At 59.3% G+C, this 19,404-nt stretch overlaps 1 protein-coding gene across 1 annotated transcript in view; it reads right to left on the bottom strand.

Moving 5' to 3' along the window:
* The window catches only part of LOC112632449 (potassium voltage-gated channel subfamily KQT member 2), a 36,016-nt gene extending 16,892 nt beyond the window's left edge, over positions 1-19,124 (bottom strand). The window contains exons 1-7 of the mRNA XM_025398124.1: positions 18,975-19,124; positions 14,836-14,946; positions 13,958-14,053; positions 9,730-9,824; positions 7,625-7,654; positions 5,154-5,222; positions 721-750 (exon numbers count right to left, since the gene is read on the bottom strand). Of these exons, the coding sequence (XP_025253909.1) occupies positions 721-750; positions 5,154-5,222; positions 7,625-7,654; positions 9,730-9,824; positions 13,958-14,053; positions 14,836-14,946; positions 18,975-19,124 (581 nt within the window). The remainder of the gene's footprint in view (positions 1-720; positions 751-5,153; positions 5,223-7,624; positions 7,655-9,729; positions 9,825-13,957; positions 14,054-14,835; positions 14,947-18,974) is intronic.
* Between the last annotated feature and the right edge of the window lie 280 nt (positions 19,125-19,404).

Raw genomic sequence — 19,404 nt, 5'->3', positions numbered from 1 at the left:
GGGCTCGGCAGACATAGAATTAACTTGTGAAATGATCTTGATTTTCTCTGTCTCCATCCTTCACCCCTTACACGAGTCCTGTCTCCAATCTGCCTGACCCGCAGAACCTCAGGGGCCCGGGAGAGGGAACCAGGCTGAGCACCTGCACCCTTGGCCCACCTTGACCTTGGCAAACAGGGAGAGGAGGCTGGCCAGAATCTCCACCCTGGGGCGTGAGGCAGAGAGGATGTCCCACCCTCCCCGGAGGACAGGGGGCCCCTGGTCTGTGCCATGTGCTCCAGATACTCCCGACCCAGAACAGCGGGAGGGAAGGCCAGAGGCCCACTCGGAGCTTCCACCCCGGCCGGCCCGACTCAGGCCAGCTGTGAGCTCAGGCTGTGTGCCTGCAGCTGGAGGGAGTGCGCTAACAGAAACCCCTGCCTCCGAGAGCCCTGGGGCCAGACTTGTGGGCGGGGTGGGGGATCCCCCCGAGAAGCCACCCAGCTGCCCGGATCCACAGTGCTGCAAAGTAAAACCGAATCACTGGGGAGGGGTGAGCAGGAAAAGTGATTTAAGGGCCCACATCACCGCCAGGCGGGGGTCTGGACACAGTCACACGGTCACACACGGAAGCACACACAAGGCCCTCATGTCTCCACAACAGGTTGTGCCAACGTGTGGGAGAGAGACCAGACGGTTGTGTACACGGCAGACACCAGGGCAGCGGCGAGGGGCACTGACCTTGGAGACGGCTCCGGCGGGGGCTCCTTCCTTCAAACAGAAGCAATAGAGAGTTAGTGGCCGCCCGCTCAGCACCCTTGAGGGTCCCCTAACCAGCCCAGCCCCCCACAGTCCCATGGGCCAGGGGCTGCAGGGGAGGGGGCTCTCAGAGAAGGCTGGGCAGGGGTGGAGCTAGCTCACCCACCCCAGAGAGCCCACGGCCCCAGGAACGGGCACCCCACGGCCCATGGCAGCAGCTCTGAGAGGAAAGAGGGACTCCGCTGGAGGCTTCTGCTCTTCTGACCTGGGGGTCACTACCCCCCCACATTCACGGACACTCATTTTAACCAGAACCACACCAATATTAATAAAGTTCCAAAAAGGACATGTTTGCTGAAGAAAGCTCCGCAAGGGAGTTTAGTTTACAATCAATTTTCGAGACAGACTGAGCTGCTCCGACTCTTTTTCCCACGCTTATCCCAATGGAATGATTCTCTTCCGCACGACTCTCCAGGGGTGGCTCCATTGCGCCACAGTCAGTGAGCCCAGGGTTTGTGCCACCAACCAACTGTCCCAGCCTCGCCCTGCAGGCAAAGCTGTCTGGGCCTTCCGGCGTCTCACTTGGGGCTGTTTCTGCTGGTAAAGGCATTGCAGATTGAGTAGAGATCGGTGGATTGTGATTCGGCTCATCCATGGGGAGGCCCCAGCGATCTCGTCCGAACACCTGGGCTGGTGCCCCGGCTGGTACGCCGTGTTACAAGCAGGTTCTTTGGTGCACTTCCAAATACTTCATGTGGCAGGGACCGTGTTGCCATGCTCTCGGGGAGGGTCCCTCATCGCCTCCTGCAGCTCCCGGTGGCCCAGGTGTCCTTGGCTTGTGGCTGCACCACTCCGTCTCTGCCTCTGTCTCTCCATGGCACTCTCCATGTCTCTGTGTCTTCCCCTCCTCTACCTCTGTAAGGACAGCTGACACCGGGATAGGGCCCATTGGGATGATCCAGGGTGATCTCATCTCAAGATCCCAAACTCAGTTATAGCTGCAAGGACCCTCTTCCCAAATAAGGTCACATTTGCACATTCTGGGACATTTTGGAGACCAGCATTCAACCCACTGCATTCCCCCAACCCCCCAAAATTCATGGCCGTCTTATGTCCAGAATACACTCACCCCTCCCAAGATCCCCCAAAGTCTCCACCCTCTGCAGCACGGAATCTGTGTCCAAAACCTCATCGAACTCCCATTTGTTGGCCGGGCGTGGTGGCTCACGCCTGCAATCCCAGCACTTTGGGAGGCCGAGACAGGCAGATCACCTGAGGTCAGGAGTTCGAGACCAGCCTGACCCTTATGGTGAAACCCCGTCTCTACTAAAAATACAAAACTTAGCTGGGTGTGGTGGTGGGCATCTGTAATCCCAGGGACTCGAGAGGTTGAGGGAGGAGAATCACTTGAACCCAGGAGGCAGAAGTTGCAGTGAGCCGCGATCGTGCCATTGCACTCCAGCCTGAGTGACACAGGGAGACTCCGTCTTGGAGAAAAAAAAAAACAGAAAAAGAAATCCCATCCATTCAAAAAGTCCCAAATCCCATCATCTAAAGTCATGGCAATCACTTAAATCAGGTGTGTGTGAGACTGTGGGTGTGCACCAACCTGGGGCTAAAGTCCTCCATGCACGCACCTGTGAATCTACAAAACAAGTCATCTGCTTAAAACATCAACGGCAGAGGCCGGGCGCGGTGGCTCACGCCTGTAATCCCAGCACTTTGGGAGGCCGAGATGGGCGGATCACGAGGTGGTGAGATTGAGACCATCCTGGCTAACACGGTGAAACCCTGTCTCTACTAAAAAATACAAAAAACTAGCCGGGCAAGGTGGCGGCGCCTGTAGTCCCAGCTACTTGGGAGGCTGAGGCAGGAGAATGGCGTGAGCCCAGGAGGCAGAGCTTGCAGTGAGCTGAGATCCGGCCACTGCACTCCAGCCTGGGCGATAGAGCGAGACTCTGTCTCAAAAAAAAAAAAACCACATCAACGGCAGGACCGCCCTTCCCACTCAGAAAGGGAGAATGACAGGAGGGGCCGCCGGCCACCACAGTGGGCAAACTGCACGTGGCACAGCTCTGGGGACGCTCCTTGGGGGCTCTCGGCCCCGCCGGCCTCTGCGGGAGCCTTGGCGTCGCTCTCCGTTTCCTGAAGGGCAGCTTGTGTTCACAGCTGAGGACGCCACCGGCCTGTTTCCTGCCTGCAGACTCCCGGAAGTTCGATGCCTTCTTACCTTCGTCTGACGCTGTCTCCGCCCATCTAGTTTATGCTGGTATGAAACTCCCCAAAACCTCCAGGGCCTCCTGAATATGTCACAGGGCGCGATGCCGTTAGACAAGAGGCCGCCCTGCACGTCCTTCCCGGATAGCTCCATCTTCACGCCTCTGTGGAGACGCTGGAGGCTGCGGCCGCACACCTGGCACCTTATGAGGCTGTCTGGCCACACCTGTGGGCTTCTCGCCAAAGCAGGCTTTGCCAACAGTGAATCTCCTAATTTAAGACCCTTTGCAAGCTGGACAGGCTGAGCACCTCCCAAACCCTCCCGTTCTGGTTTCTTACAGCAGTTCTGCCCTGAATGCTTTCTTCTTTTTTTTCTTTTTTATAGTCTTTTGGCGGATCGGCCAGGTGCCATTCCAAATCTCCCTCTTTCCTCTCTCACTTTACTATGAGCAGCAGAAATAAATTAGGCTGCACCTTCCACACTTTGCTTGGAAATCTTCTTGGCTCAATATCCCAGTTCATCACTTAAAAATTCTGCCTCTGCCCGACAGCAGTGCACAGCCTGGCGGATTCTCTGCCACCAACAACACAAGGACAGCCTTCCCTCCAGCTTCCAATAGCTGCATCCCCACTTCCTCCTGAGCCCCACCATCTCTTCAGGACACCTCAGTTTCTTCCAGCCTGCACCTCAAAATATGTCCAAAATCTCATCTAAATCCCATCAGTTCAAAAAGTCCCAAATTTCATCATCTAAAGTCATCAGAGGCCGGGCACGGTGGCTCCCGCCTTTAATCCCAGCACTTTGGGAGGCCGAGACAGGCAGAGCCCTTGAGGTCAGGAACTTGAGACCGGCCTGGCCAACCAACATGGTGAAACCCCATCTCTACCAAAAATAACAAAAATTAGCCAGGCGTGGTAGCAGGTATCTGTAATCCCAGCTACTCAGGAGGCTGAGGCAGGAGAATCACTTGAACCTGGGAGGCAGAGGTTGCAGTGAGCCGAGATCGCACCACCGCACTCCAGCCTGGGTGACAGAGTGAGACTCCATCTCAAACAAAAATAATAAATAAAATAATAAAGTCATCAGAATCATTTAAATCAGGTGTGTGTGACTCTGGGTGTGAAGCATGCTGGGGCTGAAGTCCTCCACGCGTGGACCTGTGATTCCAGGAAACAAGCCCCCGCATCACGCAGTTCTGAAGTCGCGCCCACACTTGTAGGTGTTTAGCACAGCAGCACGCGGCTCCCGGGATTAAAGTCTGGATTCACGTGCTACAGCTCCTGTAACTAAGTGCCGCTGGAGTGTACAACAGACTTTTGTTCTTTCACCGTCCCAGAGGCCAGAGTCCAAAACCAAGCAGCAGGCGGGCAGGCGGGTGGGGCGGGCGGGGCCTGCTCCCTCCAGCAGCTCCAGGGAATGCTCCTTTCTGCCTCTTCCAGCTTCTGTGGCTCCAGGCAGCCCTCGGCTGGTGGCCACATCGCTTCAGTCCCTCTCCATGCTAGTTGGCTGTCTCCTCCATGTGTTTCCCCATCTCCCTCTCCTTGTAAGAACACTCATCGCTGGACTCGGCCCGCCCGGAAAATCCAGGATGATCTGAGATCGTCCTGACAGGTTCCAGGACAGAAAGGTGTCTCCAGGAGGCAGAGACCAGCATCCAACCCACCAGAAGCTCCTGCCCCACCAAGGGCTTTCCAACATGGAACTGCTTGGGCACGGCCCTGGGCCTGGGCAGGCCTGGCAGGTGAATGCGTGGTCCACGTCTCCCGCTCAGCAGGCCCTTCTGCAACCTACCTCGGCGCCCGGCACTCTGACAGCCGTGGGCTTTGGGCCGGAAGGAGAGGCAGCAGGTGCCACCGGTGCCTGAGTCACCACCAGGCACACGGGAGGATGCAGGGCCGGGGGTCCGCAGGGCCGGGACACTTTGTGTCATACGACCCACACACCTGGGTCCCACGTCAACCTTCGCCCCTCCCTCTCTGCCCGTCCCCCAGACCAGCTGCCCGCCTGGGGATGGGAGTCCAGACCAGGTCAGCAGACACGGAAAGAGAAAGCACCACCATCACCAAGTCCAGCATCCCTGTGCATCCCAGCTCCCTGGGGTCCCCGGGGCACTGTCCAGGGCGAGTCTTCTGTGGGCAGCCGGGGCCCCCAGAGGACTGAAACGCCCACCCGCCCCACCGGGAGCTCCCTGGCTGACCTGAAAGCAAGTCCAGATTTACTCTTGAGGTTCCTCAGCAGCTCCAGCTGATTCAACGGGGGGATGAGTCTGGGGGAGAGGAGGAGAGGGGAGTGAGCGTCTCACCCGCCCGAGTCCTGGGACACCTCCCTCAGCTTGCACAGCTCCACCGGCCGACGCCTGCGGTGCCAGACACCCGGCAGCGTGTGATGTGGTCAGGCTTTCAGGCAGCTGCCCACTGGGTCCTGGGCTCAGGCCCACCTCTCCTGGGCAGTCCCAGGAGCCACCTTCGTTCTCTGGCTGTGCCTGGGGCCTTGTCAACCAGCAGGGACAGCAGAGAGTAGGGAGGAGGGAACAGGCCACCCACGCAGCCCCAACCCTGCAGCCTGGAGCAGGTGGAGGAGGGCGCGCAGGTCGGGGGAGGCCCTACTCCCTGCCCCCCTTCTAATCCCTGAACATCCCAGAAGGACAGCACCCGAATATATTTAGGGCCCCGGCCTCTCTCTACACAGCCACTTTCTCTGCCAAAGCTGGAGGAGTTGGGAGGTGGGGACACAGAAAAGGATTTTGCTTGGCAAAGGGAACCTCATTCTGGAGTCTATAGAATGAGCCCAGGCTCATCAGGCCCAGATGCCCAGCTCTGCTCCGAGCCCCCTTCCCAGTCCTGGTCATACCCACCCCCATCTTCCTGCCCTGCCGCCCACAGCCACCAGCAGGACCAGGTCCGGGTCCCCTGAAGCCCCCCAGGTGGGCGTGCAGGCGCCTCCCCATGTCTGGGTGGGACGTCCCCCTCTTCACCCCCCCACCACTCCCCCCCACCTCACTCCGCCTGCTCCTCACCGCCCGTGCCCTCAGAGTATTCCAGCTAGCTTCAGCAAGAGATGCCCTCCTCGGGAGCCTCTGCCCCACCCGGCTCCCTGACCCACCCCCCGCCTCCTCAGCCTCTGCTCCTAGGCCCCACCATCCCGTCCACGGCCTCTTTGTTCCCTCTGCAGCCCCAGAGGTGCCCCCCAAAATGCTGGCAGGAGTGGGGCTCCTGTGAGCCCCCTCCCTCCAGAGGGCAGTCCGCTGTCCAGGTCAGAGCAGGAACCCAGGCGACTGGTGAGCTGGTGTTGTGGGCGCAGCAGAGCCCAGGTTGGCTGGAGTCTGTCCGGGGGCCACAGGTGGCTCCCCACCTCTCCTTGGCGGGACCCACACGCACACAGGCCCAGATGAGAGACACACACGTCAGCCCTCAGAGCCACACAGGAGGCCATGCCTCGAACACACAAAGCAGCAGCGCCAGGGCAGACAGGTGGGCAGCATGGCCAGGGCAGGACAGGGCTGTGGAATGAGGGCGCAACAAGGGGAGGGGGCGGCCCTGGGAGAGAGCAGAGGCTGGGGAGGGGGCAACCGGCTTCAGCGCCAGCCACCTGGCCCCAGGGGCGTCAGGGCCTCTGCAGACATTGGAGATGTCTTATGGCTGAGCATGTCGGGGGCAGAGGTGCCGGGGACCCACCACTGCCCAGCATCGCACCCACTTCCCTTCTGGGAATGGAGGGTCAACATTCTAACAGTTCCCAGGAAGGGTGGCCAGGTCTGTCCTCCAGGATGGGTGACTGGCCCCTGGAGGAGTCATCAAGGGCTTCTGTGCAGGAAGCCCTCCCAGTTTATGTGGGGAGCGGCTGGCCCCAGGCTCTGCAGGGCTGTGCCGTCACAGAGCACAAGCTTGCCCACCCGACAGGGAGAGGCCCTTCGTGCTGTATGGGGGTGAGGCTTCCCATAGCGGCTCACTGCCCTCCAGTCAGAACAAACAGCCCTGTTTCCCGCTCTCAGCAGTGGGGAACGCACAGGGGTGGGACGGCCCAGAGCCTTGGGGTTTCCCTGTGACACCAGGGCAAGACTCAGGAGAAATTTGAGTCCAGGGCAGAAGACCCTGAAGCAGACCCCTGAGGTGAGCTGCCCGCAGAGGCCACCCTGTGAGCCACGGTGGGACAAGGACCATGGCCGGCCTGGGGGTCCTGGCCTGGGAGCACCTTTGGCCCCAGACGGGTGCCCAGTGCCAGGGTGGGGGAAGCCCCCCATCCACCATTCCTGCTCTGCTCACAGATGGGGCCCGTGGGGTGGGGATGGAGGCACAAGGGGAGCCAGGCCGGAAGCAGGACAGGACAAGACCACAGGGGACACAGGCGGGCCGGCAACAGGAAGCAGCGGCTGGGGGCAGGGACATGGTGAGAAGGGTGGATGGGCCTGGGGAGGGCAGGGTTGACACATGGGCTCCAGGGAGGGCAGGGTTGGCATGTGGGCTCCAGGCAGGGGAGGGCCCAGGGTGATCGGGCCACCCAGCATGGGGCCACGCAGGGCAGGGGTGCAGGGATGCTCGGTGGGCGGGGACAGTGGTCACTCTACAGACTGGGTGGGCTGTGGGGCTCCGGGGGCTTGCCTGGTCACAGTTCCAGACACAGAATGAGTACCACACACACACACAGGGCTTCTGTCCATGCATTTCCTACCTGGAGGCCCCGTAGGTTTGAGTTTGCGAACTTTCAAGTGTTTCCACACACACAAAGGGAAAAGAACGGAAAATTTCAAAAAGAACGGGATAAGAAAAAGAAAATGAAACAAATAGTCGAGGAAAGTAGGGGAAACAATAGAACAAAGAAAATTAGCACAAGGGCTGCTTCTGTCCCCGCCCTGGGCTGAGAGAGGCCGCTTTGCAGAAACAGGGGCATGGCCAACATTCCCAGGAAAGACGGGCAGGGCCAGGCTCCTAAGGTCAGGCTTCCAGGAGGTGCAGGGGGGATGGTGCTGAGGGAGGGGTCGGGGCAGACCCCGGAGGGCAACTGCAAACATCAAAGACTACCAAGGGCTCTGGCACCCTCCTCCCAAGTGACACCCTGAAAAGGCAGGTAGCAGCTGAGGATGGCCACGGGTCTGTCCACCCTTGCCAACTCAGGATCCTCAAGAAGAATCCTGAGCCCCACCCCAGCCTAGAAGTCCCATCCATGCTGTGCACCTGCCCCACCCTCAGGGAAGGCTCTGCTCTCAGGGAAGGCTCCACCCACAGGGAAAGCGCCACCCTCAGGAAAGGCCCCACCCACAGGGAAGGCTCCAGGCTCAGGAAAGGCTCCACACACAGGGAGGGCTCCACCCTCAGGGAAGGCCCCACCCACAGGGAAGGCCCCACCCACAGGGATGACTCCNCCCACAGTGAAGGCCCCACCCTCAGGGAAGGCTCCACCCACAGGGAAGGCCCCACCCTCAGGAAAGGAAGGCTCCACCCTCTGGGAAGGCCCCACCCACAGGGAAGGCCCTACCCTCAGGGAAGGCTCCACCCACAGGGAAGGCTCCACCCACAGGGAAGGCTCCACCCTCAGGGAAGGCTCCACCCACGGGCAAGTCTCCACCCTCAGGGAAGGAAGGCTCCACCCACAGGGAATGCCCCACCCTCTGGGAAGGCCCCACCCTCAGGGAAGGAAGGCTCCACCCTCTGGGAAGGCCCCACCCTCTGGGAAGGCCCCACCCTCAGGGAAGGAAGCCTCCATCCTCTGCAAAGGCCCCACCCCCAAGGAAGGAAGGCTCCACCCTCTGGGAAGGCCCCACCCTCAGGGAAGGAAGGCTCCACCCTGTGAAGGCCCCACCCCCAAGGAAGGAAGGCTCCACCCTCAGGGAAGGCTCCACACACAGGGAAGGCCCCACCCTCTGGGAAGGCTCCACCCTCTGGGAAGGCTCCACCCACAGGGAAGGCCCCAGGGAACAGAAACCCCCTAGGAGCAGGTGAGGAGGGCGCCTGAGCTGGGAAATCCCCGGGCTCAGTTCCCCACGTCAGAGCAGAGAGCAGGCGGGCGGGCGGGCAGGGTGGTGCCCACATAGACGGACTGGAGGGGTCAGGCCCACGTGGACCAGGAGAAAGGCCCTCGGAACCCCTCATCTCAGACCTTAATTTAAGCAAGAGCTAGGCACCGAAAATCCCAACTGGCTGCCACCTGCCCTTTTGTAAAACAAAAACAACACGGGAAAGCTGCCCTCCGACCACACAGGCTCACAGGACCTGCTGGCACTGCCTCAACTGGCACTTTTTAGGCCCCCTTCTCTGCTGCCCGAGGGGCTCCAAGGTTGTCTGTGTGCTCTGTCCTGTTGGGGGACACCTGGGACCCCCAGGATAATTTGAGTCTCCTGGTCCGAAAGCCTCACTGTGAGCCGGGGTTACTTTCCTGCCCCCCACGCAGGAGCCCTAGGTCCTTGCTGGGGGACGGGGTCACAGTGCTGGTTCCACTCATGAAGCCTGGGCACCTCGAGCTGCTGGTCCAGAGCAGCCCGGGGAGAGCTGTCAAGCTCCCTGGGGAGCGTCCTTGCAACGCACACAACACAGCATGACCCATGGCCAGGACGATAAAGCAACGGGGGAGGAAATGAAAGTGAAAAGAAAGCCGCAGCTCTAACACAAAGGGCAGAATCAACGCCTCGAAATAAACCACACACAGAACTCCTTTGTGAAAAATACATACATTTTAAAGAAAAAAAATCAAAATAATGAACAACAAAAAGTGGGGTTTAAGAACAAATGGAAAACAAAAAACGAAACAGATGCGTGGTGGCAGGTGCCCGGCGGCGGTACCTGTACATGGGCACGGTGACCGTGCGCTCGTAGTACTGCCACGTGGAGTGCAGGTCTGTGCGCGAGAGGTTGGTGGCGTAGAATCTCCAGGCCGACTGCGGAGGGAGAGACGAGGCGGTTGTCAAGGGGCAAGTGGTGAGGGGTGCGCCCAGGAGGGCCAGGCATGGAGGGAATGGGGCAGAGAGGACCTGGGACTCCCATGCTGTCAGCCCGGCACTCAGGACTCTGGGCCAGCAGGCCGGGCCCCAGTGCTGCATCAGCCCCACAGCCTGTTTACCCCCTGCTGGACAGACAGGCAAGACCGCGTGTCAGACGGTGGCACCTGAAGGAGGGGAGCGGTCAGGGCTTGACTCAGGGCCCTCAGATAGTTCACAGGGAGGCTGCGTTCTTTCCTTTCCATGACTCTCGCCTGGCCCCTGGCGGTTATCACCTGTCCTGGGTGTTAACCTTCCTGCCCTCCCTGTTGGGCCCTGGGCAACCTGAGGCGCTGGGGGTATGGGTAGGGCCAGGGACCCCAACCTCCATCCTCCCAGGGCGGGGACTCAGCCTGGCTCGGAGCATGAGCCTGTGGGTTAGACTGAACCTTGCCTGGCTGGATTTCCATTCTCTATGCCTTTGTTTCGTTTTGTGGTGCTGAAATAGACACATCCTAAAGTTCACCATTTTAGCCATTTTAAAGTGTGCGCTTCAGTGGCACCTGCACACGCAGTGCTGCGTGACCACTGCCCCTATCTAACTCCACACTTCTTCGTCGCCCCCAAAGAAACCCCCTACTACCCCCCATGTCCAGCAGGCACTCCTGGTTCCCTGGTCCCCCAGGCCCTGGCCACCGCCAGGGTGTACGGGGCTCCACGGACTTCCCCGCCCTGGGCGTTTCCTGCCAAGGACATCGCAAGCTGCACGGCCTTCCCTGTCCAGCTCCCTCCGCTGAGCGTGACGTCCCCGAGGCCCATCCTTGTCGTAGCAAGGGGCAGCGCCCGCTCCTCCTCATGGGAGGATCATATGGATAAATCATATTCCGTTCATCCATTAATAGACATTTCAGCTGTGTCCACTTTTTGGTTCCTATGAGTGGTGCTGCTGTGACATTTGTGTGCACGTGTTGGTTGAAGGTCTGTAGAACGGCCGGGCTACGGGGTAACCCCACGTTTCCGAACTTTCTGAGAAATAACAAACTTTCCCGGGTGGCCGCATCGTTCCATTCCTACCAGCAGGGGGCCCAGTTTCCACACATCCTACACTTGGTTTCCCATTGGTTAACACGTCAGCCACCCTGGCCAGGCGCCGCGGCTCGCCGCACCTTGGAGGCTGAGGCAGGTGGATCGTCTGAGCCCAGGCGTTCAAGATCAGCCTGGGAAACATGGCAAAACGCTGCCTCTCCTTTAAAAAAAAAAAAAAATTAGCCAGGTATGGCGGCGCACCCCACAAGGAATTCCTTGTCAGGACTGCAGCAATCCAGACGAGATGCTGTAGGAGGAACGCTGGCCCAGCAGCGGCATCTCCACCAGTGAACGGACGCCAACTCTGGTTTTCAGCCTCCAGAGCCAGTGAACTCTGTTTCCAAGCAGCTTATGTGAACTCCTCAGCCCGGGAGAGCTTCCCTGCCCCTCCCCCTCCGGCACACGGGCAGCTCGCCACACGGGTTCATCTCTGGATGAGAGCGCCCCACCCTCCGGCCACCCTGGTTCATCTCTGGATGAGAGCGCCCCACCCTCCGGCCACACCGGTTCATCTCTGGATGAGAGCTCCCCACCTTCCGGCCACACTGGTTCATCTCTGGATGAGAGCGCCCCACCCTCCGGCCACACCGGTTCATCTCTGGTTATAATCCTTTCTTCTAATTCCCAAGCACATTGGACACGTTTGGAGGTATTTTTTCTGTTTTTTGTTTTGTTGTTTTTTTGGTCGACGGAATCTACCCCAGGTGAAGATGCTGTGAACAGTGTTGAAATGACAAGAAGGGTTCAGAACGTTAAACAAACTTAGTTGGTAAAGCAGTGGCAGTGTCTGGGAGGACTGACTGCGAGGCTGAAAGCAGTTCCACTGTGGGTAAAATGCTATCCAACAGCATCGCATGCCACAGAGAAATCTTTCGTGAAAGGACGAGTGAATCGATGCGGCAAACCTCTTTCTTGCCTTATTTTAAGAAATCGCCACAACCACCCCAGCCTTCAGCAGCCCCACCTCATCAGCAGTGGCCACCGGCATCGAGGTGAGACCCTCTGCCGGCACAAAGATTACAACTCGCGGAAGGCTCAGGTGATTGTTAGTATATTTTAGCAACTAAGTATTTGTAAGTGAAGGTACGTGCAGTGTTTTACTGGTTTTTAGACATAATGCTACTGCACACTTAGGCTACAGCATGGTGTAAACATAACTTTTTTTTGAGACGGAGTCTCACGCTGTTGCCCAGGCTGGAGTGCAATGGCGCGATCTTGGCTCACTGCAACCTCCATCTCCCGGGTTCAAGCGATTCTGCTGCCTCAGCCTCCTCAGTAGCTGGGATTACAGGCATGAGCCACCATGCCCGGCTAATTTTTTTGTATTTTTAGTAGAGATGGGGTTTCACCATGTTGGCCAGGCTGGTCTCGAACTCCTGACCTCAAGAGATCTGCCTACCTTGGCCTCCCAAAGTGCTGGGATTACAGGTGGGAGCCACGGTGCCCAGCCTGTAAACATAACTTCCACATGCACTGGGAAACCACGAAATTCGTGTGACTCACTTTATTGCCGTATCTCTATTGCAGTGGTCTGGAACCATGGCTGCAGGACCTCTGAGGTGTGCCTGTGGAGAGGCCCAACGGAGCTCTGGAAATGTGCACCAGCTGCTGTTAAGAGTGACCTTCGAGGGGAGCAGGGCGCACGGGACCCTGGGTGCTCAGGTGCTGCCTTTTCTGGCACTGTTTTAACCTTTTCACCACATGTACGTGGTCACTTTTTAAACCATCAACAGTGGAGTGAGATTTGGGGGCATTTTTGTTCTTCTTTATAATCTTTTGCATGAAAATAAATGGCTGTTTGTAGTTTTTATAGTGGAAGATAAATACACACCTTAAGGTGGGCTGGGCCCAGAATTTCTCCAAGACCACGAGAGGCACATCCCCTGCTGTTGCCACCGACACTCCATGGCTTGTGGCCATGTCTCCAGTCTCTGCCTCTGGTCACATTGCTTTCCCCTCCTCTGTGTCAAATCTCCTTCTTATAAGGATGCATGTCATTGCATTTAGGGCCCACCTGGTGTAACCCAGGCTTATCTCCATCTCAAGATCTGCTGTCTGAGACAGGAGAGAGCCTATAGCCACATCCAGCTGGCAGGGACCTGGTCAGTTCTGAGGGTCCAGTGGATGGAAGACTTTGGGGAGGAATTGTAAGAATGGCTGGTCCCAAGGGGGTCCTGCTGTCTGTCCATATTTTCTTTTTTTTTTATTTTTTATTTTTTTGAGATGGAGTCTCACTCTGTTGCCAGTTGGAGTACTGTGGCGTGATCTCCGCTCACTGCAACCTCCGCCTCCCTGGTTCAAGCGATTCTCCTGCTTCAGCCTCCTGAGTAGCTGGGACTACAGGTGCACGCCACCACACCCGGCTAATTTTTGTATTTTTAGGAGAGACGGGGTTCACCATGTTGGCCAGGATGGTCTTGATTTCCTGACCTTGTGATCTTACCACCTCAGCCTCCCAAAGTGCTGGGATTACAGGCGTGAGCCACTGTGCCCAGCCATTGTCTGTCCATATTTTCAAGGTGGCTCAGGAATTACTTGTGGATGCCAGAGTGGTCACTGCACCCTACCTACCCCCAAATGGTGGGACAGGGCTGGGTGGGGTCCGGGCAGGCATCATCGGGGCCTACAGCCAGCATCAGGGGTCAGACGGGGTCAGGCACTGACTCACTGCAGCATGTGGGCTCTGGGAGCCTCAGCCCTGCAGCTTCCGAATGGGTGCACTCGCCTCCCAGGGTGCGGTGGAGAGGACCTGATGGCTGGGCCCCAGTGCCCACACAACGCAAGGGCCACCCCAGCAGCATCTTCACACAAACCACCCTGTGCAGCCTCAGGGGTCGGAGCCATTTCTCAACACACACACTCGCATCCTGGCTCCTTCCACATATTCCCGCAGAGGGTGAGGGCTGTGGCCCCATCCGCAGATAAGGCGATGCCAAGACCCTGGCGGCTTCTACTCCTGGACAAGGTGGGACCAGGACGAGGGCTGCGCTGGTCCCCAGGGGACTCACCTGGATCAAGCCTGCAGCTGGGTTCCGCCTCTTCTCAAAGTGCTTCTGCCGGTGCTGCTCCTGAACCTTCAGGGCAAAGCCAGACCCCAAGATGCCCTGCAATTTGTCAGGGTCAGGCCACATCCCAGGGACCCCCACACCCCAATTCATCAGGGTCAGACCATGCCCCGGGAACCCATGTCTCCCACCTTCATCAGGGTCAGACCCGTCTCCACTGATCCATACCTCCCCCACCTTCATCAGGGTCAGACTGCATCCAGGGACCCGCGTCCCCACAATCCATCAGCACCAAGAGGAAAGAACCCACTGGCTTGCAGGAGACATGGCGAGGCCCACACTGAACTCAGGGTGGCTTCTCCTTCCCTTCCACCCGGAAGAGTCTGCACACCCATCTTGAAGGGCACACAGTGAAGGAACCACCGCGGCCAGCCTCTCGCCGTGCACCAGCTGCCCTGCCCTGCCCTGGGGCAACAAAGGTTGGCAGGGCCCCTCCACCTTCCTCTGAACTGGGTGGGCCTCACTGCCTGGAGACCCATGAGGGAGCTGTGTCACCAGCCGCCCTGCCCCTGGTCACAAGGATGTCCTGCTGGGCCCCACTCAGACTAAGAGGGGCCACCAGTGACTAACAGAGCCCCTGAAGCTACAGCCACAGCCCTGGGCATGCTCCTGCTAGGGCTGGGGAACCCCCCACTCCAGTCCTCGGGGAACAAGGCCTCTGACCCTGAGCTGCCACCTCCAGCTCCTGGGGGCTGTGGACCTGCTGGGAGCCGCTCCTGCCCCAGGTCCCACCCAGGGAACTGTGCCCAGGGGCCTGTGGTCACCTGGGGAGCCTACAAGACCTCGTCCCCCTCCAAGGCAGGCAGGGCAGCTGGACTTACTGCAGGAAGCGCGAAGAAGGAGACACCGATGAGGGTGAAGGTTGCCGCCAGGAGCCTGCCGTTCCAGGTCTGCGGGTACTTGTCCCCGTAGCCAATGGTGGTCAGCGTGATCTGTGGGACCGCAGGCTCCGGTCACATGAAGGGCCTGCTCACACCCCTGAGGGCAGGCTAGACGCCTGCAGGCGGCTCAGGGCTTGGGCTGGGACAGATGTGGTACCACTCCCATGTCACCACCCACAAAGGGGCCCAGTGAGGCCAGGGTTGAGGTCCGCCGCCCTTCATCCCCAGAGCCCTCTCTCCTCTTCCCCTACAGGCCAGAAGCAGGGTCCAGCCAAAGGCTGTGTCCCCATCTCACGTCGAGAACCAGAGGCCCAGTGACGTGACTCCCAAGAGGCTCGGCTAGGACGGCAGCCCTCGCCCATCCCCGCCGGGTGGAGAGCGCAGCTGGGGAGGAGGGAGTGCCGAGAGGGACCCAGAGGAACAGGCAGGGCGTGCAGGGGGCTCGCTGAGCCTGACCTGAGCTGAGGCCAGAGGAGGGGGTGGGCGGGAGGAGGCCATGATGAGAGGCGGGGGAGTGGTCCTCACCGGGCCATGGCGGGGTGGCTGCTCCTGGAGCAGGGACCCCAGGGGTTGTGTTTAGAGTTTCTCTAGGGGTGGTGGGCAAGGGGGCGGTCGGGCCAGGTTGGGCCTCCCCAGGGGTCCCAGAGAGCCCAGGAGCCCCCAGCTCGGAGCCTGGGTGAGGGAAAGCAAAGGACGGACATGTCTCCAAGCAGCTCTGACAAGAGACGCCCGTGCCGGGGCCGAGGAAGGCGGGGCAGGTGCCCTGCACTCAGTGCTGGACATGTGGGGGCCGCAGCCCACCCCCGCTTGCCAGAACCGCATGCACCACAAGCCAGGGGGCTCAGGACAACCGCACAGAGGCCGCTCTGGCTTGGACGAGAAGGTGGGCCCGGGACAGGCCCTGGGAGGGCAGGGTCTTAGACAAACAGAGGGAGGGGTCGAGGCCTGAGCACAGACAGCGGGGCCGGGAAGGGGAGACCTCTCCCCAGGACCCGCAGCCCCACCCCGGGGAGTTTACCCCAGGCTCTGAGGACACCACTGTGTGGTCTGAGGACAGGGTGGGCCGGCTGGGCCGCTCCCGCTCCACACTGAAGGAAGCCGCGGCCTGGCGCGAAGCAGCACCAGCACTTGGGGGCCTCGGCTGCCGCCACCATGCGGAGTGCACAGAAGGCTCTGGGAAGGAGGCTGCCACATGGAGTGGGCGGGAGGTTGGGCGAGGCCTGGACCCAGAAACCTCTCCTGGGGAGACCAAGCCAGGACCTCAGCCCTCTACACAATTTCTTTACCAAAGGAGGCATTTTTTTTTTTTTTTGGTTTGTTTTTTGTTTTTTATTTTGAGACAGAGTCTCACTCTGTCCCCCAGGCTGGAGTGCAGTGGCGAGATCTCGGCTCACTGCAAGCTCCGCCTCCCGGGTTCATGCCATTCTCCTGCCTCAGCCTCCCAACTAGCTGGGACTACAGGCGCCCGCCACCACGCCTGGCTAATTTTTTGTATTTTTAGTAGAGATGGGGTTTCACCGTGTTAGCCAGGATGGTCTTAATCTCCTGACCTCGTGATCCGCCCACCTTGACCTCCCAAAGTGCTGGGATTACAGGCGTGAGCCACCGCGCCCGGCCAAGAGGCATGTTTTGGAAGACATGAAACAGTGACTATTGACATTCAACCACATGACAGCAAGGGCTGAGGGGGAAGGCAGAAAACCAAGAGGGAGAGGATGGGGACTGAGACGGAGATAGAGACAGAGAGATGGAGACAGAGAGATAGAGAGATAGAGGCAGAGAGACAGAGGCAGACATAAAGACAGACAGAGAGATATGGCCCTGGCACGGTGGCTCACACCTGTAATCCCAGCACTTTGGGAGGCCAAGGCCGGTGGATCGCTTGAGCCCAGGAGTTCAAGACCAGCCTGGCCAACATGGTGAAACCCTGTCTCTACTAAAAATACAAAAATTAGCCAGGTGTGGTGGTGCACACCTGTAATCCCAGCTACTCAGGAGGGTGAGGCAGGAGAATCACTTGAGCCCGGGAGGTTGAGTCTGCAGTGAGCTTTGACTGCACCACTGCACTCCAGCCTGGAAGATAGAGCAAGATCCTGCCTCAAAAAAAAAAAAAAGAGAGAGAGAGAGATGGCAGAGAGATGGGCGGGGCAGCGAGACATGGACCCTAGCTAGAATGTTGTGGGGGACAGGGGAGTCGAAAGAAGCCAGAGAATCCCAGAGCAGCTTCCAAGCCCGGGTCCCACTGAGGGCCAGGTCTGTGAAAGGGGGCCAGGCCCTCCACCCTCCCCAGGGGGGTCACATGGATGGGACACTGTCACACACAGCTCTCCGAAAATTTCTGCCCCTGAAATGTTCCCAGCTGCCATCCGACCTGCTCCTTCAAAGTAGGCGCCAACTCAAGGGAAAGGAAGCTGGAGGCCTGGCAGATGGGGCCTGGCCTGCCGGGGAGGTGAGGGCGGGATTCCCCCCACACTGGTGAGGACCCCCAAAGGCTGCAAGAAAGGGAAATTGGGGGTAGATCTCATCCTATCCCAGTAGGAAGCACACAGTTAGTGTGTTTGAATCAGAAATACCAACATCTCTATTTGCTGTTTAAGACTAATCAGGTAAACCCCAAAGAAAAACACAGAAGCAGCCGCAGCCGCGGCAGAGGGACCCAGCGGGGAGGGCACCGTGACCACAGAGCGGGGCTGTATTCTCACCATAAGGCTTAGGAACTGTCTGACATTTAAAAATATACACAAGCATTACTCAGAAAAAACACCCAAATAAAAACCCCAATTCAATCGTAAAAATAAGAAGACTTGCCCACAAAAGACCTGGGGGATGGGCTTGTCCCCGCTGAAAGCCCGAGGGCCCGGCAGTCACAGCTCAGGATGCCCTGGGCCTCACGCTGACCCTACGGTGGGGCCTGAACCACACGATGGCTCAGTGAGTCCAGGTCGTCTGCCTGGTCCGCAGCCTGGGCCCCGGGGCACGCTCAGCTCTCAACCCCCACCCAAGCCCTGCCTGGGAAGACAGTGCCTGGGTCTCATGAAATTAATAACTTCAGATCAGCTGCATCCAGCTTAGGCACCAGGTGGAGCTGCCCACACCTTTCCCGCAGGGCTGAGCCCACTCAGCCAGCGTGTGCGGGGCTGGGCCTGGGGTCTGGTCTCAGCCTCCCAGGAGACCACAGACCCCGCCCCTGCGCACCACCAGCCTCAGGGTGTCTGTGGCCCCAGGTGAGGAGGAGCCCGGGGCCCAGATCTGTTCAGACCTGATCAGAGTGGGGCCTGCGGAGCCACCTGGTCTCCAAAAACACAGGGCCTCGGAGATCCCACGTCTACCCCACTCCAGGGGGTCCTTCAGAAGGCTTCCAGGAACCCTCTCGACAGGGGTGACTTGCTCCGAGAGAAGCCTGGCCACAGCACAGGGACAGGTGGCCAAGAAAGTGGGCTGGGGTCCCGGCAGCAGGGAGGCCAGGGAGGGGGTGACCAGTAGAGGGGCCACAGACCCACAGGCTCCAGACCACCCTGGACAGACAGGCTGGAGGCTGAGCTGGGGCCAGAGGATCGGCTGCCCTTCAAATTCTCTCCTCTCTCACCCTGAGGGGCAGGGCCAGGGGTGGAGGCCAGGAACAGGAAGGCCCAGGACAGTGGCAGCCAGCCATGGGCACAGAGGGCAAAGCCTCCAACTTACCCACCCCCACAGCCACCAGGTCACGGGGTTGGTCCCTGGACCAGGGTTGCCCAGGACAGATCTCCTAGAGACGCCTCTTCTCCCCCCTTCCCCCAACGATCAGGACACAGAGCAGGTATAGGATCACTCAGGAGGAAGGATGATGCCCACTGCAGCTGAGCTCAGGCTCCCTGGGGCCCAGCCCTCCCCACCTGCTCCCCCGCCAGCGTGGCAACCGCCACCCCGCCTCAACCACGAGCCATCATGACCACGGGCGGCCAGCAGGTGGCCCCAAAGAGATGTATGGAGCCGGCTCAGCCAGCGACAGTCTGGTCCCAGCACAGTGACAAGGGCACGTCCTCAGTTGGTGGGCAAGAGGGACAGCAGGGAAAGGGAAAGCCATAATGATCGCAACTCACCAGGCCCCACCAGAGTGCATCTGCGTAGGTGTCAAAGTGGTCGTTCTCCCCCTTCTCTGCCAAGTACACCAGGAACGAGGCCAGAATGAGACAGAGGAAGCCGATGTACCAGGCAGTGACCAGCTCCTGAGAGGTAGAAGGTACCACCATCATCACCACCATCACATCACCATCACTACCACCACCACCACCATCACCACCACCACCACCACCACCATCACCACCACCACCATCACCACCACCACCACCACCATCACCACCACCACCACCACCACCACCACCACCACCATCACCACCACCATCACCACCACCATCACCACCATCACCATCACCATCACATCACCACCACCACCATCACCATCACCACCACCACCACCACCACCACCACCACCACCATCACATCACCACTACCACCACCACCACCACCACC

This window comes from Theropithecus gelada, chromosome 10, assembly GCF_003255815.1.
Source record: "Theropithecus gelada isolate Dixy chromosome 10, Tgel_1.0, whole genome shotgun sequence".
NCBI classification, from domain to species: Eukaryota; Metazoa; Chordata; class Mammalia; order Primates; family Cercopithecidae; genus Theropithecus; species Theropithecus gelada.
Note: the sequence above shows the minus strand (reverse complement) of the source record. Positions and strands in the feature narration are given on the sequence as shown.